Source organism: Fundulus heteroclitus, chromosome 18 (genome assembly GCF_011125445.2).
Source record: "Fundulus heteroclitus isolate FHET01 chromosome 18, MU-UCD_Fhet_4.1, whole genome shotgun sequence".
In the NCBI taxonomy this organism is placed as follows: domain Eukaryota; kingdom Metazoa; phylum Chordata; class Actinopteri; order Cyprinodontiformes; family Fundulidae; genus Fundulus; species Fundulus heteroclitus.
The window spans coordinates 36,721,019-36,748,068 of NC_046378.1; the positions used below are offsets into that span (position 1 = coordinate 36,721,019).

The 27,050-nt window shown below is 40.2% G+C and overlaps 1 protein-coding gene across 4 annotated transcripts in view; it reads right to left on the minus strand.

The window, feature by feature from the left end:
• LOC105933065 (spectrin beta chain, non-erythrocytic 4) overlaps window positions 1–27,050 on the minus strand; it is a 129,324-nt gene that overhangs the window by 20,446 nt on the left and 81,828 nt on the right. For all 4 annotated transcript variants that reach the window (XM_036149866.1, XM_036149867.1, XM_036149870.1 and 1 more), the window contains 9 exons: window positions 17,576–17,839; window positions 15,578–15,802; window positions 14,320–14,409; window positions 11,602–11,880; window positions 11,383–11,513; window positions 5,937–6,141; window positions 2,724–2,969; window positions 1,797–1,931; window positions 735–979 (listed from right to left, as the gene is read on the minus strand). In XM_036149866.1, coding sequence (XP_036005759.1) covers window positions 735–979; window positions 1,797–1,931; window positions 2,724–2,969; window positions 5,937–6,141; window positions 11,383–11,513; window positions 11,602–11,880; window positions 14,320–14,409; window positions 15,578–15,802; window positions 17,576–17,839 — 1,820 coding nt within the window. The remainder of the gene's footprint in view (window positions 1–734; window positions 980–1,796; window positions 1,932–2,723; window positions 2,970–5,936; window positions 6,142–11,382; window positions 11,514–11,601; window positions 11,881–14,319; window positions 14,410–15,577; window positions 15,803–17,575; window positions 17,840–27,050) is intronic.

Sequence of the window (27,050 nt, forward strand, 5' to 3'; positions counted from 1 at the left end):
AAGCTGTGAGTTTTTAAAGCTTTTCACACTTTGACTCGGATATGGAGGTCTAATCCAGATGACAACCTGTTCTAAAGTCACATGCATTAGCCTCTTATTCTGTTTATGTCACTCAGTGAGTTTAAACTAGGACAAGTAAAAGAAAATGAAGGAAATTGCACCCTCCCGCCACAAAGCTCCACCCTGACAGTTCAGGGTCTAACTCCGACCAGGGTCATGATCTGGAGTAAATCCATACCCTGGAAATCTGTTTTTTTTCTTCTTCTGTGGAAAATTGGTGAGAACAAAGAATGGTTCCTAAAAAAAAAAGTACCCTGGTTTTTAGAAAAAGGTTCCTTTTCATGGTTTCCAGCAGCTCTGTTCTGCACCAGAACTAAAGGCGAGACCCAAAAATGTAATATGCCCGCTATTTTAACAAGTTTAGTTTCAACTCCACTAATTCTCAAACTTCTTATGATGCTAAACTTCCAGCTGTGGAGACTTTCATGTATAATTTCTCTGTATAAACACCTGCCCACCCCCCCCCCCCCCCCCGTGTCCTGTCTATCAATGTGGCAATAAGAATTGATGTCTTAATGCCAAATAGAGCTCGACAGATTTTACTTTCACAAGTGGAGCAAACAGCTTTCGCCATAATGCTCCGCTTGATTTATGCACGTAAATAGTTTTATTGTGATTCCTGCGGGGAGAATTTCAGATTATATGGACACTACAATGGGAAAGTAGGAGAGTACCTGGGCTTTTCTCCCGCGCCTATCTGACAGATGATGGACTCCATCCACATGATCTGATCCCGGACCATGCTGAAGAAGCGCAGCTTGTCCGTCTCGGTGGTGATCTGCAGCCGACACTCCTCGCAGGACGTCAGCAGCTCTTTCCAGCACTGCATCACTTCGTGCTCGCGGCAAGCGATGGCGTCGGCCTTCTCGCCCGCGTACACCGTCCTCAGCTGGGCTGCGCTCTCCTGCAGCTGACGCACCTGAAGGAGTCGGGGTGGGGGTGGGTGGGTGGGGGGAGGGGACCCAGAACAATGCATAACTAGCAAGAGTTTCTTCTGCGAATGACGCACTGAACGCAGCTGCTCGGCCTGCCGTGTTTAGTCAGGAGCTCGTGACAGTTTGGGGCTCCGCCGTCACACAGCAGCTGTAGCGTCGCATTGCCCTTCAGCAAAATTAAGAACTTTTTCTCTGTCGCAAGTTCTTACAAAGCACTTTGGCAGTTTTGCCAGAACAAACTCAGACTCACAGGACAATGATTCAATAAAGCATGTCTCTTCAACGTTTTCCAGGCCAAGGACCCCCAAACTGATGGCGAGATGGAGCGGGGACCCCCTAATTATATATATTGTATAAAATTGTGTTATATCAACCTGGTCCTATAGTGCCATGTGTAAATGTACCTTGTTATTGTGCATTCAATACTAAGATACTCAAATAATACACAGGTTCATATATTCATGTTTTTATTTTTATTTTAATTAGTGGAAAAAAATTGCAGGGGGGGGGGGTATAAAAATTTTTCTAATCAACCAAAACTTTCGCGACCCCCATGCAGTACCTCCGCGGACCCCCTAGGGGTCCCCCTGTTGAAGACCCCTGCAATAAAGTATATATATTTAAAGTAATGCAGAATCAATATAGGAAATGGGCAAATTTAGAGCACTGCAGCATTGTCTTTAGTTATTTCCCCCCCCCCCAAGAATCCTGACTTTCAGTTTATTTTTTAAAGTTTCTCTTCAGGTTTGGATTTAACTGAGACCTGACAATCTGTTCGTGTCCATGTAGCTGTGGCCGTACCTGAGTGACCAGCAGCTGGATGTCCTGTTCGAAGCTCTGCAGGAGTCTCTGCAGGGTGCTGGTGTTCGAAGTGCTGCCCTGCCGAGCCCGGACTTCTGGTAGTCTGCGATGCTTGTCATCTATCTGGGCCAAAATCTGGAAATAAATAAATTGCAGGGGATACGCGTTGCATGAATCTGCTGAGAGGAAAATAAATATATATATTTTTTATCAAATATCCAGAGTGCTTTGCAGGAACTGCAAAAAGAAGAGCGAGTCCTTCACAACATGATCCTGCACAGTGTGCCAAATACCTGTCAATGTTTGGGGGGGGTCCTCATCTCCTGATTGTTGCGCAATACCAATCTAAATTTTCTCAATGTGCAGTAGGCCTATAACATTACAATGTCAAAACCAAAGTCAGCTTTAATGTCAATTCTTCACATTCACCAGACATACAAGGATTCGAGAGGATGTTTCTCATTCACCAACAGTGAAACAGATAAAGTGCATAGGCACAACAGATAAGATCAGTTCCTAATACTAAAATTTAAACATTTTTAGTATTAATTGTTGTCAACATTACGTCTTTCTTCTGTTTTGCGCGCACATGGCTAATTTGCATACGCAAACAGGATTGGCTGGTTCCACTTGGCAAAAAACAACATATTTGTGAAAAAAAAAAAAATTAATTTTAAATACTGGACATGTTGAGCTTAAAAAGATTTTAGTGACCATTAGTGACAAAAAATATTTCATTTTTAATTTTTTTGACACAATTTAAGACCCCCTTTAAATTTTGCTTTTGAGGCTTTCAGGGGGTCTCATGGGTTAATCGGGGGGGGGGGGGGGGGGGTCGAAACCCCCCCATATTTCGCACTCTGATCCTGCAGCAGCTTCTCTTGTTGTCTGTTATGTTACAGCATTAATCTCAGGTCTGTGTCTAACCTCTTTGCAGTCGGAGAAGAACTTCTGCAGCTGGTGTGAAGCAGCGAGCATCTGCGCTCTGGTCTCCATGAGCTCCAGCAGGTCGGCCCAGGCCTCGTTGACTCCGTCCTTCCATTCAGCGATGGTGGCGGCCTCCGAGTGCCCGTAGTCTATGAGCTCGTCCACCATCTGATTGACGGCCGTCACGCGTTCCTGCCCCACGCTTCCCGTCTCTGATGCAAACTCCGTGAACTTCTCCTGGAGGACCTGGAAGCGTTTCAGAAGAGAAAGGAAAAGAAAAACCTAAAATAAAACAATACGTCATGCTATAGTTTTCATGAAACTGCTAATTTCACTCGTTGTTTGTTTTTTTAGAAAAACTGTTTGCACGGTGATAGCCTGGAGCATTTCGCTGGAAGAGCTTTTTGTGTTATTTTCACAGCAACACAGGAACAGTTAAGCAGATTCACGAGACGGGTGGTTAAGAGTGACGTGTGCATGTGAATTTACAGAGGTGGTGGGATCACACCTTTTACGCTAAATACATAAACAAGCAAATAACAAAAATGAATATTTAACAAATAAAACTGTCAAAAATGTGTAAATGAAATATGTAACATCAAACAAAAACAGCTATACAAAATATCAAATTACTAACGTAGTAACTAATTAACAACCAGACAGTCACTAATAAATAAAAATTAATAATTAAAAGCCTAAATAATTATGAGATAAAAATAAATAAATAAACAAGGACATACATACTGTACGTAAATCAGCAAGATAAATAGACTAACACCCACATACAGTCACAAAAATAAATAAATAAATAAATAAATACATAAAGTAAAACCAATAATAACCATACAACAAATAAAATTGCAATAAAATGAATAAATGAATACAGAAAAACTAAATAATTATGGGTAAAGACAAAATAAATAAATAAATAAATTTGATAAATAATTTCACAGTCAGGAACAAAATAATCGTCGAACCAAAGAAAAAAAAAAGGTTACAAATAAAATACAAACATGGAGAAATCCAAGATCATAGCAGTGTTGGAGGACAAAGGGAAGTCTAAGGCAGCAGTCCTAAGAGGTGTCAGGTATTTTAATCATCATATGTTGAAAATATTTGTTGGAACGTCTCTGAACCTCTGAACCGTCCTCAGACCAAGAAAAACCAGAAAAGCAGAACTCATGATCTAAAAATGAGAAGCCTCCCCAGACTACGTGGACCGAATGGGTTTTATTTTACTTCCTAAACCCCAGATTCTGTGTCCCACACTGCCGACTTCGCCTCTGCTCTTTCAAATGTCGAGTCTTCCTGCTCCAAGTGTTTGGACGGTTCTGGGAAATAAAAAAAACTAAGGAAATCCTCAAAGAGATTTCAAACAGCAATGTTGGGGCTCATATACTGCCTGGTTCATTTTCCCAATAGAGATTACAGCCGGGTATTAATATCTTTTTATCTACATGGACGGCTGTGCTGCAGAGTGTCCCAATTATTAGAGCAAAAGCTCTAATAACTTACCTGAATCGGAACAAAACCCATCTGGCGAGAGCCAGGTTACTAATAACGCCCCTGTTTAGAATCTTATTGTATTTTATCCTTTTTAGGGGGGATTTCAAGTTATAGATTAAAGCTATAGTTGATAATCCTGTTCAGAAACACTTTTTATTATACTGAGTAAAAATGGTCCTTCCACCCTAAAAGTAGTGATTGGTCAGAGTTTTGTTCCTGCTCTCACCCCCCTCTGTCCCTCAGGTTCTGGGTTTATCACCTTATCTACTGGTTCTCCAACATGTCAATCATTCTGACGCGCTCATGTAACTCCAGTGTGCGTGCTCGTTCCTTGTTAGTTTCTGCTTGCTGGCTGCACATGCGCACTTCTAGTGTTTATGTATTTGGTTAGCTTAGCGGCTAGGTTAGCGGTTAGCTTAGCCGTTCATTGTAGCCCCGCTGCTCTCACAGTAGAGTTTGAACTTGGCTGAGAGTCACAAGAAGAGAACTGTGTCCATGTTTATGAGAAAAAGAGGAAGGCCTCAGTAGAAAGAAATAAGACCAGAGTGGATTTGGGAGATTTGTTTCACACAATCCCCCGATGAGTCGAAGAGGAGGTAAGACGGTCTAGCCCATGCGCTGCTATTCAAAAACGAAAAATCGGCTTTAATGAGTTAATCTCAAGTTAATTGATCTTATCGACTGATCAACGATTAATTAATAAGATGCCATTTGCTTAAAACTATGGAGAGTTCTCTTGAATCAAAATGGTATTTTCATAATATGAAGGGCTAATTTTACAATATGCTGAATTTAAAAAGATGCACACAATTATTGATAACTTATTGTGGAATTGGTATAAATACCGAATACACAACATGTAAAAGAATCCTATACCGGACTTTGTTTGGACTGCTTCACGATCCTGTTCTGTTCTGGCAAATCTCCGCCAAGATTATTTTTCTGACCACCACTGTACTCTGATTTAAGGATGAGTAGTGGCGCCTCTTCTGGATGGTGGCCAAACTACAACACTGAAAGAAGGTTCATCTAGCGGACGTTATCAGTTAATGGGATGGAACACACTTTAATCTAATAAACCACTAATCAACAATGATTTGCAAGTCGATTCCTGGCTTGCATCCCTAATTTCAAGCCTGAATTTCAAAGCGCTTCTCAAGAATAAATATATGAACAAGGAAGCTGCTGAGCTTTGCCCCCTTTTCGTCTGGAGCTCAGGAGATGCATGAGGTTGGCCGTGGGAGCTCTATAAGTTGTTTTGAAATAAAAAAAAATACAGTTTTTGTTGAAATACAGTGTAAGAAAATCTGTAAAATCTGCAGAAATATTTCATGTGGTATAAAATTGGGTCATTATTATGTTTTTTAAATTAAAAAAAGTGAAAACACGGCTAAATCTACGGTGCTAGAATTTAGATATCAATACAGTCAACAGTTTAAACAGAGGTTTAAATAACCTAAAATAGTTTGTAGTGGCAAAAAGCAGAGCTATTGAACTTTGTTGTAAATCATACCAGCTTGTACTGCAACACTGTATTAATTCCAAGAGTTACAGCAAAGTGTTTTCCAGTAAATCCCCGTTTTTAGTATCCAGAAATAATGATGGCAACAAAGAGGACAAAGAAGACAAAGCGCACAGAATGATGTGTCGCGATCAAAACAAGTAAAAATGGCCGGTCTATCCATAAACGTCTGAAAGCAAGCTTACAGAGACGTGCTCAAAGTCTTGACCCAGTTCAGGCGAGCTGGCGACCACTTCCCTCTGGGCGATCCACTGCTCCAGCTCGTCCACCTCCCTGTTGAGCTGATACAGCCAGTACTGCTGCTCCAGGCGGCTCTTCCGCTCCTCCACCAGGTCCTTCAGCGACACGTACAGCCGGTCTATCTGTGACTGACGCTTGCTGATCTGCTCACTGTGGAAGATAAGGGGGGGGGGGGGGGGGACACATGCAGACGTGGGTGTGACGGGAGACCACTTCACACTCAGTGGACTAATACAGTTCATGTTGTGTACCACAATAAGTAGAGGTACATGGAGAGATGACCGAAATATGGCAGTGTGCATCTTGTTCAGTAGTGACCGGCTGGATACTCCAGAATCCGATCTTTTTACGATCAGTGAAGGCATCATGCATTATCAGACTGACAACACCCTTCTGTGAGGATCACTGAGCTATATAATATACTGGAGTGCTAATTTTGTCGAAAACCTGAAGTCACTGGCCGCCATCTTGCTACTCCCTACTCTCACAGAATCCCATAGGATTTGGTTGCAGCAACAAGCAGTTTTCTGGCTGTGTGAAAACCTTTCACAGGTAATTCTACAGTCAGTGGATGTACTAACACTATCAACTACTAGGAAATTAGGTGCTGAAATATTTTACGTGTTATTCATATTAAATATATAAATATGTATATATAAGTATGTGTACATGTATATATGTATATATATGTATACATATATGTAAATATATGTATTTGTATATTGTTATTTATATATTTATAAATGTTATATATATATATATATATATATATATATATATATATATATATATATATATATATATATATATATATATATATATATATATATTAGGGCTGGGCAAGTTAACGCGTTAATTTCGCGTTAATTCATTAGACTATTAACGGCGATATTTATTTTATCGCGCATTAACGCATGTTGCTCACATGCTTTCAGTCAGTGTCAGTCAGCTGTCACGGCAGCACTCTCTCGCTCCCCCTCCCCTCTCGTACATGGCTCAGCGGCGCCAGCCAATCAGCACGCAGGCTCAGCCTGGCCCGCGCACTCAGCTCTCTCACACAAACTTAATACACAAACAGCTGAGAGAGACCGCAGCAGCGAAAAAACATGAACAGAGGAAGTAGCACCGTTCGGCTTTATTTTAATACCGTAAATGAAATCAAGCTGTATGTTTTGTAAAAAGCCGGTTCATTTAAGTGGAAACACAACAAATTTATCTAAGCACGTGAAAAAACATGAAAACGTCGAGCCCCAGAAACGGAGAGGAGACGAAACTTCTCTCATTGCCCCGACAGACCCACAGACGTCTCTGACTGAGGCGTTTCAGTCCTCCAGGGAACATCCAGGTAGATCAGTGGATGGATGGATGGATGGATGGATGGATAGATGTTACTGGAGCCCACACATAACATGTAATTAAGACCTTGAAAGAACCCAGTACATATATTAAAAAGTGTTATTTAAGATAAGATAACATTAGCTAATCCTTTTTTTATCCCACGACAGGGAAATTTATAGGATTAAAGCAACAGGCAGGTGCACACAACACAGACAAAATTATATAAGGATTGAAATATATAAGAGGTGGATTAGCGAAAAAACACTGAACATAACATTATTATTATTATTATTATTATTATTATTAAATTGTAATAATAAAATAAAAACCACAAAACCCAAAAGGTCAACAGTTTCATGATACATCAAGCTTAGGGACTGGCTAATATACAGCAGGTCAAAAAAGGCCATATTTTGGCTGCAGTGCTTGCTGTTCTCTTATGAAGAAAAGATCAACTAGTGCACTAAATTCAATAGATGGGTTGAAAATATCCAGTATAAAATAAGTGCTACAAATGTTACAACACTTTTGTTCATATGGCAGCAGAACATTAAAATAAAAGTGCTCTTTACACTACTTTTGAATTCATTCTTGGAGTTTGTAAATACAATGCGATTAATCGCGATTAATCGCGATTAATCAGGGCGATTAATCGCGATTAAATATTTTAATCGTTGCCCAGCCCTAATATATATATATTTAAATAAATAAAATGCAAAATATTTCAGCACATGACTTTTTCAGTACTTAACAGTTTTAGAACATAACATAAAAGTATATGGCATTTAACATTTTAAAAGTTTTAATCCCCCCCTGAATATGAGAAAATCCTCATTATTCGATGCTGTAGCGCACATATTCCCTAGTTACTGGGGGGAAATAGGGAGTACCAATATGGTGGCTGGTGGCTTCAAAGCGACTCGTTCTAACAGACGGCGATTAGCACTCCAGTGTATTATATAGCTCAGTGTTAGAAACATGCTGTGGCTGAGTGACGTAGACTCAAAGTTAGCTAATCTCAGCATCAGTACATTGCAAAAAAAAAATAAAATTAAAAGGAAAACAATTCAAAAGGAAACTGCATCTTCTATGACATGGTGAGACACGTCTGCAGTTTATTTAGGCCACCAGGTCATGAAAGAAAGCTGCACAGTTAGCAGATAACAGGAAGGCTAGCCTAAGTACATAAAACTAATTCTTTGGGGTTTCTGATCTCTGTCATTGAACAGGTTGGATTTAGAAATGTTGTCACTGTTTAGGAAATCTAATAAGCTACGTTTGCTAGAATACACAGAGACGGCTGTATTAGTATCCCTAGCAGCATGGACCACACTAATCACCAGCGCTCTCTAGTTCTATGGAAAGTTCAGCATGAGATTATGTTAAATTATCCGTAGAGGAGGATTGGGTGCTTGGCTCTGGGTCTTTCTTTGCTGACCTGTTAGTGGAAACTGCAGCAGGAATTAAAGATGCTCACAAGCTGAGAAAGCAACAGCTGAGCAGAAGGCGGTGCTTAAACATAGCTGTGAACGGATCAGCCGCATCTAATTTATTATGGGCTTTGCTATTTTTTAAATCTATTTGTTATTTTTCTACGTGAGTAAGGCCATATGTGGTGTGTGAAGTCAGGGAAGTGCGTGTCTCATGGTCGTTGCGTGAGAGTTGAGAGCCCTTCTAATTGTTATCATAAGACGCTAATGCTAGTTTAAATAATCAACTCTGTTCTCTTGTCTTTCTTTTAAAACAGTAAATCTTTTCTCTCTGTGTCTCTGTCTCTCACACAGTGTAAAGTCGCCTTTGCATCTAATGTCAATAATTGATTATAAACTCAAACTCACAACTATCACATTGCTCTTGCCACTGTGCCACCGGCCCTCATAAAACATTTTCAGGATAAAGACATGAACCACATGATTACAAAAAAGAATACTATCTAAACCAAGGGAAGGTGTCAGATTAGTAGCATCATTACCAAACCCTTCATGATTAATTTCCATTTGAGAATATGGAAGTACAGTTGAACCATGTTCTTTTATTTACACCAGTTTTTAGGAGTATTGTTATAATGTGATTTTAATTGCACCCTGAAAGACAAATAAATTCTGGTACGGGGCGAATTTTAATTTTGTGTAGTCTCTATTTCTTGTAACCAAATTACAGTCTAACAATTAAGTTAAAATCAAATCTAAAGGCTTGTTTTATGTTTGACGCGTCAGCGAGGGCCACGCGGCCATATTTCATCATTTTAGTTACCACACCCTTCAGCGCGGCCAAAAGTTTCCACTCCGCGCACCTAGGAAGGAAAATTTCTAACTACGAGGACAATCCCATGCAGAAAAACATGGCGGAAGAGCAAGAGCGCCCTCTGGCGGAGGTTCATAAATATAGACACGATCATTATGATTTGGCCCAAATAGATCAATGGACAAAAGCAATCTGAATAAAGGGACGATCGGAATAAAAAAGCGTCACGTAAACAAGCCAATAGGAGTATGATGATCGGATTAAGCTCAATTGGAATTAAATTATAATCCAAATCAGAGGGGGGGGTTTATGCTGATCCATAATCCGATCAACATGCATATAAACGCTGGTCAGGCTCAAGTTATTCTGAATGTGGCAAACTGACCCCAGTGTGCATTGGCGAATGGCGGGAATATGTCGGGAAGCAAAACTGTTGGGGCTCCCAATACAACCTTTCTGTTAGAAAAAAAGAGCCCAAAATTGTTATTTATTCAGTAACTCCAGCCTGGGCGCTCGGAAGACAAACAACCTCATACAGAACTGCTTTGTTTAGTATTTTTCGGTTGTTTAGCAAAGATGGAAGTACTTCTGTGCTTTTTTTAAGGGAATTTGATAACTGCGCATGTCAGAGTGGTTCTATTCTGAATAAAGCCAGGCGCATAAAAACGCACATTATGATCAGATTAATTGATTGATTATTTAATCCGTATACATATTAATCCAATCGTGAAATTTTGTGCATGTAAACATAGCTAATGTGATCAAAAAATTGTTAATAACCCCTTTCTTCCACTCTTGGAAGATAGGAAGAGGCTTTAAAATGTGTTTTCTAGTTCTAAGTGTAATGGGATGTAGTACATTTGGCGTAGGAGCACAACGCTGCCCTCTGGAGTCTAGGAGAATAGTGCAACTTTGGAGAAAAAGCCTCACAGAGCATAAACATTGCAGACATTGTGTCTGCACGTCTCAGTTCTGCACGAAACGTAAGGGTATCGAGCATAAACCAGCCTTTAGCCCCAGGGTGCTCCCAGGCTGCAGCACAGTGGCCGTCCACTGTTCCTTAAGGGATGGGTTAAATGCAGAGGACACATTTCATTGGTATGTTACAATGACAATAAAGAACATTGTTTTAACAGCTAAGGCTGTTTTATGCTTGATGCATGAATGCTTTACGTGGAAATGAGACATACGGACACAACTTCTGCAGCATTTGGCAGCGTTGTGCTCCTTACTTTGTTTCAAGAGTGGCCTCGATTTCTCTTCAGGAATTGTTAATAATTTCTTGATCACGGCAATCTGTATGGGCAGATGCATAAAGATGTCTATATTCAATTCACAAACCCGCGGCTGAAGGAGCTCTTGATCGTACGCCATGTTTTTCCACACGGGACTGTCCACATAGTTAGGAACTTTCCTAGATACGCGGAGCGGAAACTTTTGGCTGCGCGGGGTGATGTGGTAGCCAAAATGACGTAATATGGCCATACGGACCTCATGGCTACGTCAAGCATAAACCAGCCTTAACGATAATGCTTGTTGGCTCAGAGTGGTAGTCTGGGATTTTAACTTGCATCCTTTATAGGACACCAGCACCCTGTTCAAACAACCAGGCCTCCAGTGTAATTAATGCATTGTTCCCATTTGGTAAAGACAAAAGCTGCACAACAATGTGACAATTTGGCAAATGAGGTTATTATTTTTGTATTCAGCTAAAGGTAGTACAGATATCTTTTTGCGGGTTTAATAAACTACCTGGATTGTTTGTGATGTGGGACAATCTGCCAGGTTTATGTATGCTCTGGAGCTCACCTGTCTGGATGTCCCATCTCCAGCAGCTGTCGACACTGCTGCGACAGCAGGCCGATGGTCTCAGCGTAGTCCTCGATGGTCTGCTCCAGGAGCAAATGCTTCTTCAGCAGCTGCAGCGTGCTCGGCTCGTCCTGCAGTTCACGTAGCGTTTGTGGAGACGGGTTGATAAAACGGTGATTCTCAAACATCCGTGTTCTATCAAAGTGTACACTAACTCACCTTTCCCTTCTCCTCATTCATCATGTGCAGCTCCTGCTCGCTTAGCCAGGCCTCGACCTCGGCTGTGTCGAAGTAATACTGCTGGGCCTGATACATGGCGTCCAGGACCAGCTGCCTCCTCTCCGTCTCGGCCCACAGCAGAGCCCAGAGCTGGGCCAGCTGGTCGTACCCCGCCCTGACACAGTCGGCCTCTGGACTCCTCATGGAGGCAATGATCCCCGCCCTCTCTAGGACGTCGTCGATTCTGCTCCTGTGGCCCTCAAGCTCCCTTTGAAGTGTCTGCAACATGACAACAAAACCATTCAAATGAGGCTTTAAGCAAGCGTTTGGAGGAAAAATTCAATTCAATTCAATTCAGTTTTATTTATATAGCTCCATTTCATGACACACGTCATCACAAGGCTCTTTCCAAAGTCTAATTTCAATTCAATTTTATTTATATAGCGCCAATTCATGAAACATGTCATCTCAAGGCACTTTACAAAGTCAAATTCAATCATATTATACAGTTTGTTAAAAAAATTCCTATATAAGGGAACCAGTTGATTGCATCAAAGTCCAGACAAGCAGCATTCACTCCTGGTGAAGCGTAGAGCCACAGGGAGAGTCGTCTGCATAACTAATTTTGGCGATATTCCTGAGGTGAAAAAAGGAAACTCTGGAAACCTGTTTAATATGGGATTTAAATTACATGTCTTGGTCAAAAATAACACCAAGATTTTTTACTTTATTAACAGAGGCCAAGTTAATGCCATCAAGATTAAGTGATTGATTAAGAAGTTTATTTTTTGAGGACTCTGGCCCAAAGATTACAACTTTGGTCTTGTCAGAATTTAAGTGCAGGAAATTTAAAGTCATCCAGCTTTTGATGTCATCAAGACATGACTGCAGTCGAAGTAACTGATTGGATTCATCAGGATTTATGGATAAATATAGCTAAGTATCATCAGCATAACAGTGGAAATTAATCCCATGCTGTCTGATGATTTTGCCAATCAGAAGCATAAATATAGTAAAGAGAATTGGTCCAAGGACTGAACCCTGTGGTACTCCACAGGTGACCCTAGAGTTTGAAGAAGATTTATTATTAACATGAACTAACTGGAATCTGTCCGACAGATAAGATTTAAACCAGCCTAATGCTTTTCCCTTAATCCCTACAGTATGCTCAAGTCTTTGTAGGAGAATATTGTGATCAACTGTATCAAATTCCATCAGATCCTCCAGGTTGGTCAGAAAGTTTCCTCTCTAAGGAAACCCAGCAGGTTGCATCAAGTCTCTCCAAGCAGCATTCACTCCTCCTGAAAGAGCGTAGAGCCACAGTGGACAGTCGTCTGCATTGTTGATGGCTTTGCAGCAATCCCTCATACTGAGCATGCATGAAGCGACAGTGGAGAGGAAAACTCCCCTTTAACAGGGAGGATAACCTCCAGCAGAACCAGAACCAGGCTCAGTGTGAACGCTCATCTGCCTCGACCCACTGGGGCTTAGAGAAGACAGAGCAGAGACACAGAAAGCTCAGAAGCTTACATTGACCCAGGAGTACTTTCTATTTTCTATGGTAATAGAGGATGATCTGCCTCCCCTGGATGATGGTACAGCTATATTATGTATATATGTATTTGTCCGTGAATAAAACCCTACATTTGTGTCATTTTCTGTCGTGGCAGAATGAATCTCATTTCCAAAGACTAGTGCTGTTTGTGATGCACAATATGAATTATTCAGTCTCCTAAATGTCGGTGGAAATTGTGACTTCACTGCAAAAAGGGAACAAAATGTAAGTAAACTTTTCTTGAAAGTAGTGTGTTTGTCCTTGATTTGAGCAGCAAGTTTAAATGATCTGCCAAAGAAATAAGATTTTTGCACTTAAAATAGGAACAACTCCTCTTCATCATCTTATTTCAACTGCAGTATATCTAATTATCTTATTTTAGGGGTCAAATAATTCAGATAATCTTATTTACCTGCTCAAATCAATAACAAATGCACTCATTTCAAGAAGGTTTTACTTACTTTTAGTTCCCTTTTCGCAGTGTTGGATATGAACCTGCAGCTTTCACAAATAGAAGGCAGGTATGCTGTATAATTAGAGGTAAATGTTTCTTTTGATTCTGTCAGCCAGAGATTGCAGCTAAAATATTTCTAGTTCCCTAAATAATTTGTCAATAAGATTTTTTTTGTATTCAAAAATAGAATAACATAGTTCAGATTCAGATTCAGATTCACTTTATTAGCCATTTGCAGTTTTACCTGCATTGGAAAAAAATGTGCAAGTAGCTCAGAGTGCAGAGTCAACGTAAACACATCAGAGGACACAACATAGAAAACAGACAGACAAAGCCACATGAAGCCTCAATATTAAAAAGTTGCATTTTACATTTTACCATCAGAGCTGTACAGCTATAATTTACCATCAGGGTTTAATCCCAAAAGCAAATTCCTAAACAAAGAAAAACAATCTGACTCAAAAAGAAAGAAAACTGTATCAAATTGCATGTTTGAATTAGCCACAATATTAGGCTTATTTGCTTTGAAATTAGAGGCTGACAAAGAGGAAACGACGCACATCACATTTCAGTGACAGAAAATAACCTGAATGCGAGTTTAGAGTTTTAAGACAAATGCATCACTGAGGGCGTCAGATCTGCATGCAGTCACGATAATAATAATAATAATAATAATAATAATAATAATAATATGTAGTGATTATCTTACCTGGTTCTTCTTCATGAGCTGCTGGACAGCTTGCAGCGATGAGCCATGCTCCTGGGACATGGCCAGAGGGAGGCGTTCCTGGACCCACAACTACAGCATTCACAGCAGGACAACACACAAGTTAACTTAATCTGTGTAAAACATTTATGGAATAACGAGGAAACTAAAAGTATACAAGGAAAGGGTCATCATCACAGAGATTTGAAGTTTACAAGGCTATGAAATCAGCTGAAGCCTACGTACATCCAAAGATTTAACAGCTTCCAGAACCTGAATGTCTTTATCAAACTCTTAAAATGCAAAAGGGGAACTAAAAGTAAGTAAAATTGTCTTGAATTGAGTGCATTTGTCCTTGATTTGAACAGGTATATATGATTATCTGCCATTGTAATCAGTATTTTAACCCCTAAAATAAGATGATTACATAATCTACACCTGAAATAAAATGATGGAGATGAGCATTTTAAGGAACAACTCCTTTGACATTGATTTTAAGTTATCAAGGACAAATACACTCATTTCAAGAAGACTTTACTTACTTTTAGTTCCCTTTTTGCAGTGTCCATCATTGATTCCAGCCTTGCTTCAAAGCTTGCAGGGTCTAGTTTGGACCGGGCTTCAGCAAACAGATGGTCTCACAATTGATTTCAGAATATTTGCTACACAGCTGGGTTATTGGTTGACTCGGTAAGCCGGCACGGTGAAAACAATAACACTACCCAGGTATGTGGCTCCACCACCATGCTCGACTTTTGGTTTGAGGTGTTTGTTCTTTCTGCAAACATGCATCTGTGCTTAATGGATAAACATCCCAAGTTTGGCTTCGTCCCTCCAGAGGATCTAAAACCAAACCTGAGATAATTTTTCACCTGCAAAACAAGTCAAACATGTCGTGAAGTTCAACATTTATCGTGCCAACTGAGGCCGTTGGAGTCTGAGATGGGGCTTCTATTTAGCGCCATCTGACCTTAGGGTGAATTTGCTGGTCTTAACACACATGCAGGCTTCAGAGCAGCAAATTTCCTGATTTATAGAGCTGCACACACTGATGGTGATCAGTTAATTAAGCCTAATTGGCAGCACATGACAATGACTTTCCCCCTTAAACCCTGGAAGCAGCAATGGAGTTTTTAGTTTTTCCAACACAGTATTTTCATGTTGGCTTAATTTTTGGTAGACAAGCTATTTTTTTACCCTTGGGGTCAAGTGTGAATAAGGTAATAATAAAGATAATTCCAAAGCTGTGTCTCCGACTCACAATCTCGTCCTCCAGGTCTCGCCCCACTTGATGGACGTCCTTGGATGCCAGAAGAAGGCGCCGTCTCTCCTTCAACGGCTCGATCAGTCGGGCCATCCTGGTCTCTACGGCGGCCTGCCGCTCCACCACCGTGCCCTGGACCTGCGTCTGCTGCGGGACGGAGGCAGCCTGAACCTGCAGCTGCCCCACCTCCCTATACCACTCCTCCATCTGGATCTCCATGGTCTAACAGAGAGGGAGAGGAGGAGGAAGATGGAGGGGACGCCTTTTACTTCCAAAATTTTTTAATTCTGAATATATCCTACAATTAAACAAACAAAACAAAAGTGACCAAAAAGAAATTTTAATAAGCGAAAGAGTGGACGGCTGATAGACAAGAGGTGTGATGAAGGACTAGGGATGGGAATCGAAAACCGGTTCCTGTTCAGAACCGGTTCCGTGTTTTCCAATTCCACGGCACCGTTTGGCAGCTAGCTAAACGATTCTCTTTTCGATTCCGTTGTGCCGCGGCTCTTAGCAGCACAACGTTAGCACAACGTTTTTTTTACGCAAGTTACGTCACGTTTTATGCGCAAGTTACGCACACGGCGTTCAGTAAGCACGTGTGCGTAACTTGCGCACAACGTGACCAGGCTTAAAGCAAAACAAAAAAAAATGCCGCCCCATCAGGGGAAGCGGTCGAAAAGTTTAGCTTTATTTTAAGGAAGAGAAAGATGGCAACGAGGCTCTTTGCAATCATTGCAAAATAGCAATTATATCCGCGGGAGGAAATAGATCCAACAGGCAGAAACACCTGTGCACACAACATGGCATACAATTTAATGAATGCCGTGTTTTTGATTCTTACCGGACAGAAGCTAAAGTTATGACCAGCATGGAAGGCAACTCTGGTGGTAAGTAGCTAGTTTTACATCACTGGCTGGTTCCTAGTAAATCATATGCCATCTCTGGAAATAAACCAATTTCCTACCTCTCTTTGGGGTTATTAAGGGAGTGTGCCTTTCTCGTTAATCCAGCCCTTCATTGGTAGCATGTTTAATTAGAACTACTGGTAGCTGGAATTCTTACATGATTCTAGCTATTGCAATGGATGTAACGAAACATGCTACGAAGTTGCTCCGCAGTTCAGGGAGCGAGAGAAAGGTGATGCTCGTTTATTTAAATCAGGGGGAGATGAGTTTATTTCCCGAAATTGTCCAGTAATGTTTTTTCATTAAATGGATGCCATCTCTGTTAGATTTAGATGACTGAGATTATCTAAAGGGAGATTAATAAGCAACTGTCACAACTAACTTACATTTTCTTGTATTCTAAACAACTCATCTACTGTATTTAAGTTTGTTCTTATATTCCTTTTCTTATTTAAACAAAGATAAATGTTACTCCAGTTGCACATTTGCTGTGGACATCTTGACCTTGTTAGTTGGTAAGGTTCGTGTGATAGTTAAGTAAACAAAGTTGATGTTCATCATCAAACTGTTTGTTCTCCTTTTTTCCCCAAATTGGAATCGAAAAGAGAATCGAAAAGGAATCGAATCGTTTCACAGAATCGATAAGGGAATCGGAATCGTGAAAATCTTTTCAATTCCCAACCCTATGAAGGACACTGTACCCCTTGGAAGAATGGATGCTGGGTAATGGAGTTTAGTTGGAGTTAGGACGTTGTGGTAAAGCACTGTTAATGGCAGGCGTGCCAAAACTATAAGCAGCAGAGTTAGAGATACCAGGCGATAATATATATAAATAAAGGAGCTTTGTTCCTGTTTAGATTTAAAAGCCTGAGTGCTCCAAACCAAATTTTTTTTTAAAATATTCTTCAATTTAATGAAAACAATATCTGTCAAAGACAAAATGGGACGATGAGGTAGAGTGGGTTGAAAATGGGTGGTTAAGTGGGAGGATGAATTAGGAGTTCCTAGAAACTGAACCCTTTCTAATTGTTAAAAGTAACAAAGCCAAACCAGCTGGTTTTTTGGGTCAAACATCAACAGGACCTACTTGTAGTTTCTTGAGCTGCTTGTTGACGGTGGTGAGGTCCTGCCCCTGGTCCACGTAGGACAGCTGACCCTCCAGCTGGCCCAGCCTCTGGTCCAGGCTCTCGTAGCTCTGCACCAGCAGGTCCGCCTTGTTGGCCTCGAAGAGCTGCCGAGCTTTGGCCTGAGTGGTGCTCTCCAGATCCAGCCAGCACTCCCTGATCTCCTCCAGCTTCTTCCGGACCACCGGGCTCAGCTCCGGCTTCTCCTTGATCAGCTGCTGGCCTTCCTGCATGGACAAGAGAAGTAGGAGGAGGAGAGAGGCTTTTTAAGATTTGAACTTATTGAATTTTATTGAATTTTATTCCATTGAGATCAACATAAAAAGATGTGTACACCAAAGCATTTTTAATCTCACATTAAAAATCTCTTCCTCTGATGTATTTCAGCAGAATGATGTTCAGACGACGTGTAGCTGTGGTTAGGAAGGCGTTGGCATGTCTATGTGTTGCCTTGCAGAGCCCCATAGATGTATTCAGCCCCCCCCCCCGTCCTTTTCATATTTCCGCCCCCTTTTCAACCTCAACCCATTCAGAACCCCCCGCTGGACGAGCAGATGGGCCATCATTCACCTGCTCCACTTCATTTATACTTAATTCTACCCCCTTTGCACTAAAGTCCTTCTCCTATTCAATTCAGACCAATCTAGTGGAGCCTGTGTGTTTTATACAAAGAAAATTTCTACCGTCTATAGCAGGATGAACATTATAGCCTGACGGAAAATTTCTGTGTGTGTCACCCCCATTCCTGCCATTTTTCATGTTTTGTTGCCTCTCAACCTGGAATAAAAATGTATTTTGCACCACTTTATGTACAGAACAGGCCTGCAACTTTGAAGACCAATATTTTTTTATCATGATGCAAACAACAAATAGGACAAAGTAACAGAATACTTTAGCTCACATAACTCGTCTCCCCCTAAAGTCAGTACTTTTGCAGCAGTTCCAGCTGCAAGTCCCTTTGGATCAGTTTCTACGAGGTAGCCACATCTGGTGTTTGGGATTTCTAAACTTTCTAAACTGCTCCAGCTCCTCCATGGTGGATAGTTTTCACTCCAGAACAGCCATCTTCAAGTCTAACCACAGCTTTGCAATTGAATTGAAGTCCGAACTTTGACTAGGCCGTTCCAAAACATTCAAATTTGGTCTTCATGAGGTGACGGCTCTAGCTTAGTGGCGCTGCAGCCTCTGGGACCTTTAAGAAAAGGTGTTTATCCTCACAGGTCACATGACCTTTGGATTGCACACAGGTGGACTTCATTTCACTAATTATGGCACTTTTTGAGGGTAATTGGTTGCACCAGAACTTTTAGGGGGGTTCATAGCAAATGGGGTGGACAGCTATGCACATGACAATTTTCAGTTTATTGTTTTATTTTTTTATCGTTTCACTTTACCAATTTTTTGCAGATAAATCAGAATAAAGATAAAAAAAACATTTAAATTACAGTTTTCCATGTAACAAGACAGGTAAATAATGAGAAATGATTAAGTGAAATGCTTCTAAACCCCCTAAAAGTCTTTCACTCACTCTCCTCTAATACTGTCCTTACACCTTCAGTGTAAAATGTCTCCTGCTTTATTGTTGTTTGTTCAGGTTCTCTTTAACTTTAATTTTCTTTTGTGCATATTTTCGCTTTATTTCAGCAGCTAGAACCACACCACAGCAAAGTAAGTTTGAAGCGTTAGTCAAAAGTTACCGGTGACACAACCAGGGTTCTGCAACCTGCGGCAGAATCCTTTTTTCTTTGGACCTTCCACATTGGTACTTAATAAATTTGGCTACAAAGAACAAAGAACCAACACACTATTTTACCTAGACACACAAAAATGCCGGTTTTAGCAATTTTTTTTCTTGGAATAATTTCATTGACTTTCTACAAAAGAACAACCCTAAAAGTACCAGTAATATGTTTGAAGATCTATATTTCTTGTCATCAGGTTGTGCTTCTATTTTCTTTACATCATTTTCCACAAATAACAACCCATGGATAAAAAATTCTCTATCATCTGTTTGCAGAAGCTTTTAATAAAAAAAAAAGAAACCTAAAAATATAAATAAAATTGTGGTTCTTTGAAAATGGCAACAAATGTCCCCTAATAGTTTTGCTTGACTACACGTTTTACCATATTTGGAGTTTTTGTAAAAAGGATTTGGTTTTGGATTTTCTTCTTTTGTTCACTGTATACAGTTGAACATTGTTTTATTTTTTTTATTGAAAATCCTTGATAAAAAAGCTTAAAAAACTCCAAAGAAAATTGGTGTTTAATAATAAAGAATTTATTAAAACCAAAAAATGTAGAAAAACTCTTATTTCTGAATGAAACCTCCAGTTTTGCACATCATTGTCCAAATTGCACAAGCACTTTAACTGTCTGTCTGTTTAAGACTTAGAAAAATAATCATAATCATAATTTCATTCCAGTTTACACAAAAAATGTAAAATATTTCACAGTAACATAAAATTAGCAGCCTTAGGCCCATTTGAGCACTTTATCTGCAAAACAGTTGAGTTACATGAGTTACACTTTAAACTCGTCATTCTGCATCTTTTTTTCCTCTTTCTGGACATTTCTGGGTTGCTTTAATGTGTTGTGAGAAAACTTTTACTACACAGATAAAAAAAATAGTCAACATTCACTACAGGAGGTACAGTTTTAGCCACTTTATACAAATTAAAAGGATATATGCCTCTACTTTATGACATGATGTGCCTTTTTTGGATCTTGTGGGCCTGATAAAATGCCTTGATGGGCCAGATTCGGCCCGCGGGCCTCGAGTTTGACACGTGATATAAAACATTTATACGAGTGAGATTAAAACACAGCAAGCTTAAAACACTCCTCAAGAAGACAAAAGGTTAATCCATTTGTTCAAAGCAACATGACACCTGCACCGTGTCTCCATTTACACAGAGAAACGGTGGAAACACAAGCAGCCCACTGTAATTCCCAGTGAGAGTGGGTTACGACAGCTTCCATCCTGGTGTTTTTCGCGGCTGCTGATGTGTGCCATCCACTGCAGTGAGTGGGAGCTCTGCGTGGGCTCGGGCGGATTCACCCACATGGAGATGTCATCTGCACAGATCCCACAACAGAGGAAAATCCTCAGTCTCTTCTTTAGGTTTAATTGACTGCAGGACCCAAGTGTCCAAGTATCTAGATTATATGAGTTTGGAAACATATTTAGCATTTAGCAAATGAAGACATCAGGTTTCATTTTGAGGGATTTAATAGATCTTTAACAAGTCAGACATTTTTAGAAGACAACAAAGCTGTGGATTAGGCATAGTTTGCTAATTCATGACACTGTAAAGAAAAAGTAACATCTGAAAGGCTGTTCATGTTTAAGGAGCACATCTGAGCCACAAACCGACCAAGAGGAAGCCGGAGAGCTGCAGGACAGCGGGAAGCCTCTCCTGTGGGAGCGCTGATGCTGACAGGGACAGATGGGTCATCCTCAGTGTGCTGTCTGGTGTTGGTCCCACAGCAGAGATCTGTTAGTCAATGTGTCTGTCACACGCAGGCCACAGCAGCTACTGTGTCAATATTTACTCAGAGTCTGGGAAAAATGCTCCGCTTTTCCCACTGGTTCAACTTCCTGTTTTATTTTCTCAGAGAGTTTCCATTTCACCTCAGTTTTATCCATGTCCATCATAAAGCCTGTAGTCTGTTTGCTTTATTGCATTTTGCATAAGATGCCAACAAAATAGAAATAAAAATGAGGTCTTTACTAGAGTTTAAAAAGCTGAAGCCCCATGTTTTTAATTTTTTGGGGCTCCTCTCTGCTCTCCCCAGGGATGGGTGGGGGCAGGTCTCCCTGTGTTGGCCCCTCTTGGGCACCTTTGCTCTGGGGGTCCCTTCGGGCATCTGGAGTTCTGGTTCCCCTGGGGTCAGCCTCGGTGCTCTGGGGTGGGGGGTTGGGTGGTCTTTGGCTCCTCACAGCCACTACTGAGCATTTTTCTTATGGATAGACCTTACATACACACACTGCAAAAAGGGAACTAAAAGTATGTAAAATCTTCTTGACATTAGTGTATTTTTCCTTCATTTGAGCAGGGAAATAAGACTATTTGCCAATGGGATAAGATTTTTGAACTTAAAATAGGAACAATTCATTTCCATCAAAAATACTCATTTCATTGGCAAATAGTCCTATTTAAGTGCTCAAATTAATGAAAAATATACTAATTTCAAGAAATTTTTACATACTTTTAATTCCCTTTTAGCAGTGCATGTGCACTCTCCCAAACACCTACAAGTGCTCGGATTCAGGTGCTTTTAGATTCACCTCTATAGAGGAAACTTCTATTATTATCTTAAGCTGTCACTTTATACATTTCATATTAATTAATCCTGTATATTCTTCAGTGATGGTATCAAGGCGTTGGTTGTTTGTACCTGTAATATTTTATCAGCTGGTTCTGCTGTTCTTTTTATATCTCTCTTTGCAGGTGTAGAAGCAGACTCAGAGGATGTTATATCACTCTCTTCCTTTTCCTCTCCTCTTTCACCTTTTCTCCCTTTTTTGGCATTTTGTCTCATGTGTTTCTCTCCTATTTACTTCTTCTACCTTCCCGTTTCTGTATCCACGGAACATGAAATAGTCCCAGAATAAAATCTAATAAAGGTTCCTGCAAATATAAATCAAGCGGAGCACTACGGCAAAAGCAGCAAGGCTCCACTTGTGAAAGTAAAACCTATTGTGACAACAATTCTTGTTGTCACACTGCCAGGCAGGACACACAAAAACACACACACAAAAATAAAATAAAATGATTTAAACCTCACATTAAGCATTAAAAAATAGATCAAATACTGTTATTTAGACATGAAATAGAAAAGCTATGTGAAAAATCTATAATGGACCCAAAGAGTATCAAAGAGGTGCAAACTAAGCCCAGATCATCAGCCCTCCACTGCTGTGGTTGACATTGGGTCTGATGTGCTGTATTTGATTTACTCCAGACATGGTGTTGTACATTAAGGCATTTCTCTCTCCTCTGTGGAAAAGACATTTGGTTCATTCAGACTGAAATGTGAAAAGTCACACTTGTCATACTCCTCTCAGAGAGAAAAGCCTCACAGCAAACCTTCCCACCAAGACAACATATTAAAGTGTTTTCCTATTCATCCTGTCATGAACTCCAACATTTAGCCTGTAGTCTGTAAGTTGGAGCTCTACACTGCAAAACCGGAACTAAAAATAAGTAAAATGTTCTTAAAATGAGTACATTTGTCCTTTATTTGAGCAGGTAAATAAGATGATTTGCCAGTAGAATAAGACTTTTGCACTTAAAATAGGAACAACTCATCTCTATCATCTTATTTCAAGTGCAGGATGTCTAATTATCTTATTTTAGGGATCAAAATACTCATTCCATTGGCAGATAATCTTATTTATCTGCTTAAATCAAGGACAAATACACCAACTTTAAGGACATTTTACTTATTATTAGATCAGTTTTGCGGTGTAGAGTTTGTTGCAGCTTTTCTGAGTGTTAAATCGACTCGGGGTGTGGGTTGTTTGCAGAATCAATGAGCAGACAGGAACTAGGGAGCAGCTTGATGTGAAGGAGGATTTAATAATAAAATATAAACCTACAAAAATACATGAGGAGATCCGGAGATGGACCAGGGATGGAGAAACGGGAAGAGTAATCGTGATATACAAGAATTTCAAAGTGAGGATCCAGCGGGGGAGGGGCAGGGGGAGAGGGGGGCAGAAAGAACCAATGAGCTGGCATGATGAGGCAGGGGTGAAAAAATTACGAGCAATCAGGGGAGATGTGGAGCAGCTGTGTAAGGCAGGGAATCTGAGGGATGGAGACTAAATAACCAGACCACAACTGAACTATACGAAGAAACCCAGGAGAAAAATTTAACAGATCTGACAACAATAATCCAGAACACAAAGGGACCCGAACACAAGAAACAAGTGAGAAACTAAACCCAAAGGAATGAACCAACAAGGCAACATCTATCGAATAATAATGAACACTGTAACTGAAAGGGCAAAATTGTCAACTCAAAAGTACTCAGGAGCTTAAAAAAGTATTACTTAAAAAATTAAGATTACTGGAAAAATACATTGTACAATAGTTTTTTTTTTTACTGGCTCTACAAAGCTAGCGTGCAAATATTTTAATCAAACTAGTCAGATTTGTAAGAGATGTGTCAATCATTGCAGATCCTAAACTTTAAAAGGCTTTTGCACATTTGCCGTATTAAAAAATGTATTTTTATCAATAAGAAAAGGATTTGTGTTGGCCTTTCTTCAAAAACACTTGCTGTGTTTAGCTGACGTTAATAAATTAATTAAAGACAGATTTTGGTGCGAGTAAAAGTCCTCATTTGAATAAAAGTCATTTTGGATTTAACGAGATTTTAAAAAGTGTGGTTATTCAAAGATGAAAACTTTAATTTCTGAAGATCTTTATCACACATTATGGCCCCTGGACTTTGGACAACCCTGTCTGAAATGTTTCCCACTTGTAGATAAGCAACGGTTGCTTTCCTAAGGTTGTTGCTGATGACTTCCTGCCCTGGCATTGTGTTAAAACACACGCCTGAACGCTCCAGAGAAGCAAAATTAAAAACAGTTTTACAGATAATTAAATGCATTTGATCGACAGCACCACGTTTTCCTCTAAAAGGGTGTGCTTAGTTTCTCCCACGGTAGTCCTGAGAGTCATTCTGACCTTTTTCAATGGTGAAAACAAAATAGAAAGTGAGCAAAAAAGATAGAAAATGATTGAAAGCAAATTCAATAAGAAGAGGCTGATCTTGTCCTCCTTAAAGTTAATGAGGTCAGTTAATTATCGAGCAGAATCCAAAGCCCAGTGGATTTAGGCTTAAAAGCGCAGAGAGAAAAGCGCATCTTCACAGTGCACTGACGTATGATTCATCAGGCTCACATTCGCAATCCCCTGAAGCGATTCACCTTTAAAAGCTTCCGTTGGGACTGTATCTTCATAAAAATAAGAGCGATCCCCTTCACAACCAAAACACCTAGAGAAAAAACATTTCTGTGATTTCTAGCTCTGTAAAAACAAAAATTAAGAGTCCTTATATACATTTTGTAATTAGAGAAATGCACTAATAGCTTAATGGAAGATATTCTGCAATATAAGTCTCTCTTTCTGATTTGCATTTCGACTGAAGCTGTCCATTCACAACAAAGTCGTAATTCACTCGTGGGATTTGAACCCTGCCCATCCAGATTGGCGTCTCCGACTTGTTGAGGAAGTCCAGTCATCCTGCAGCAACAGAACACCACTTATTGAATCAACGTCGCATTAAGCATTCAGAACAATGCAAACGTCAGCTTATGGATCCGGATCTCTGCACAACAATAACACCTACTACTGTGGACGTTTCTCTTCCTTTGCTTCACTGCCCTACCATTGTTGCTCTGACCAAGTTTCCTCACAAATATAAAGGGCCTAATGAAGAATATTTTTTTCTATTTGTGCCACAATGTTTTCACCAGAGATCCGGCTGTTTTTGAATAAACCCACCAGGTTCTGCAGTGGGTAGAAGTATTTAGGAGTGTCAGTTGTCTCCCAAGGACAGGCCGGACTCGTGTTACACAGAACAACTTCAAAGTTTTTTGCGGGCGGCTAATAAATGGGGGGTGGGGGAGTGGAGTGAAATGCCTACAACTTCCTGGCTGAGTTGCTGTCGTCCTCAATCGCTTCCGCTTTGTTACAGTACAGCTGACAGTTGACTGGGCAATATTTAGGGGGGGGGGGGCATTTCATGACTGGACTTGTTACACAGGTGGCATCCTATCACAGAGCCCCTAAAAGCGACCTATTCTTTCACAAATGTTTGTAGAAACAGTCTGGATGTGTGGTGCTTTATTTTACACACCTCTGGCCATGGAGGTGATGGGAACACCTGCTTTAGATTATTTGGATGGGTAAGTGAGTACATTTGGCTGTATAGTGTACAAATCACTACAGTACTACAGTAATATACAGTGATGTTTTTGTCATGCCACACGACGACTATCTTCTCAGCTTTTTACCTCTTGGGCAAATGACAGTAATTGACAGCATTGTTATTCATATGTATGCCTCAAGAGTGGGATATGCGGTGGGGATGGGTGGTGTAGGGTCTTAAAAATGCAGACGGAAGACTTTGTTTCAACTATAAGTGAAAGACAATGGATGGATGTCAGGGTGGGAATGGCTGAATGACTGTAGTGTAAAGCGCTTAGGGGTCATCAGACTTGATAAAGGGCTATAGAAGTACAAGCCATTTACCATTTACAATGTATGGACCAATAGACAAATAGATGGATAGTTGGATGGTTGGACATCAGTGGTGGGCCCAGCTAACCAAAAAGGTAGCTTTGCAAACTCATATTCTGCAAACGCTGAAAACAAGTGGACCTGGCAACACTACTGGAAGCCTGGAACACAGTAGAGAGCATATCGGGAGGTCCCTTCTCCCCTCTATTATCATTGTTTAACAAACGTGCAATAAATCATGACTTTTTAGATTACTTAAGATAAGATAAAATAAGATAAGATAGGCTTTATTGATATCACATTGGAGAAATTCACATGTCACATCGGCTCAGTAATCAGTAATCAGAAGAAGAAGGTTCCAAAGTAGGACAAGGTGCATCAGGTATATACAGTGTGTCCCCGTTTATTCAGTGGATCAAAAATAAGTAGATAAGAAAATAAAAATTAAAAATACAAAATAGAAATAAGACAGAGGATGTCTTATGTACATTCATGGTGACTTATATACATGTGTATTGACATATATTCAGGTGTAATAGCAGCAGAAGTCACTTCTTTCAGGATTATTGCACAGTGTATTGCACAGTGTATTATTATTGCACAGTGTATTATTATATTACAATTATAAATATATATTTAATGTGCATTATTTCTTAATTGAAAACCATAAATAAAAATTAGTTTCATCACTGCTGTGCAATTACAAGTTTATATTTTACACATGCTGGTTAAATGTCACACAAGGATTGCCATAGAGCAGCCAGGCAGTACACCACGCCTGATGTTCTATACAGAAGTGTTGGTGGAAAAAACTAAGCCCAGCTCCAAGTCCAGTCATATGGTGCCACTAATGAACCCAGAAAGCTCGGTTATGTTATTTAAATGGATTTGAGTCACACAGTTGTGCACTGTTTAGAGAAAAAAGTGTGGATACCGACATCTCTGTTTATGAGCAATGAGAGCCGACAATATTAAGCCGACATCATAACAAAAAAGCAGCACGGCTGTTAACAATGGTTTTATGTGCAGCCGTGGCCGTTACTGCTTAAAGAAGCCTGCATGGATGTGTAGTGAGAGCCAGGACAGCGATGTAAGCGGCAGAGACATAATAAACCCAATAAATTGGACGCTAACCGGTCCGCAAACAATTTCTAAACTTAGCGTGATCAATGATGAGATGACT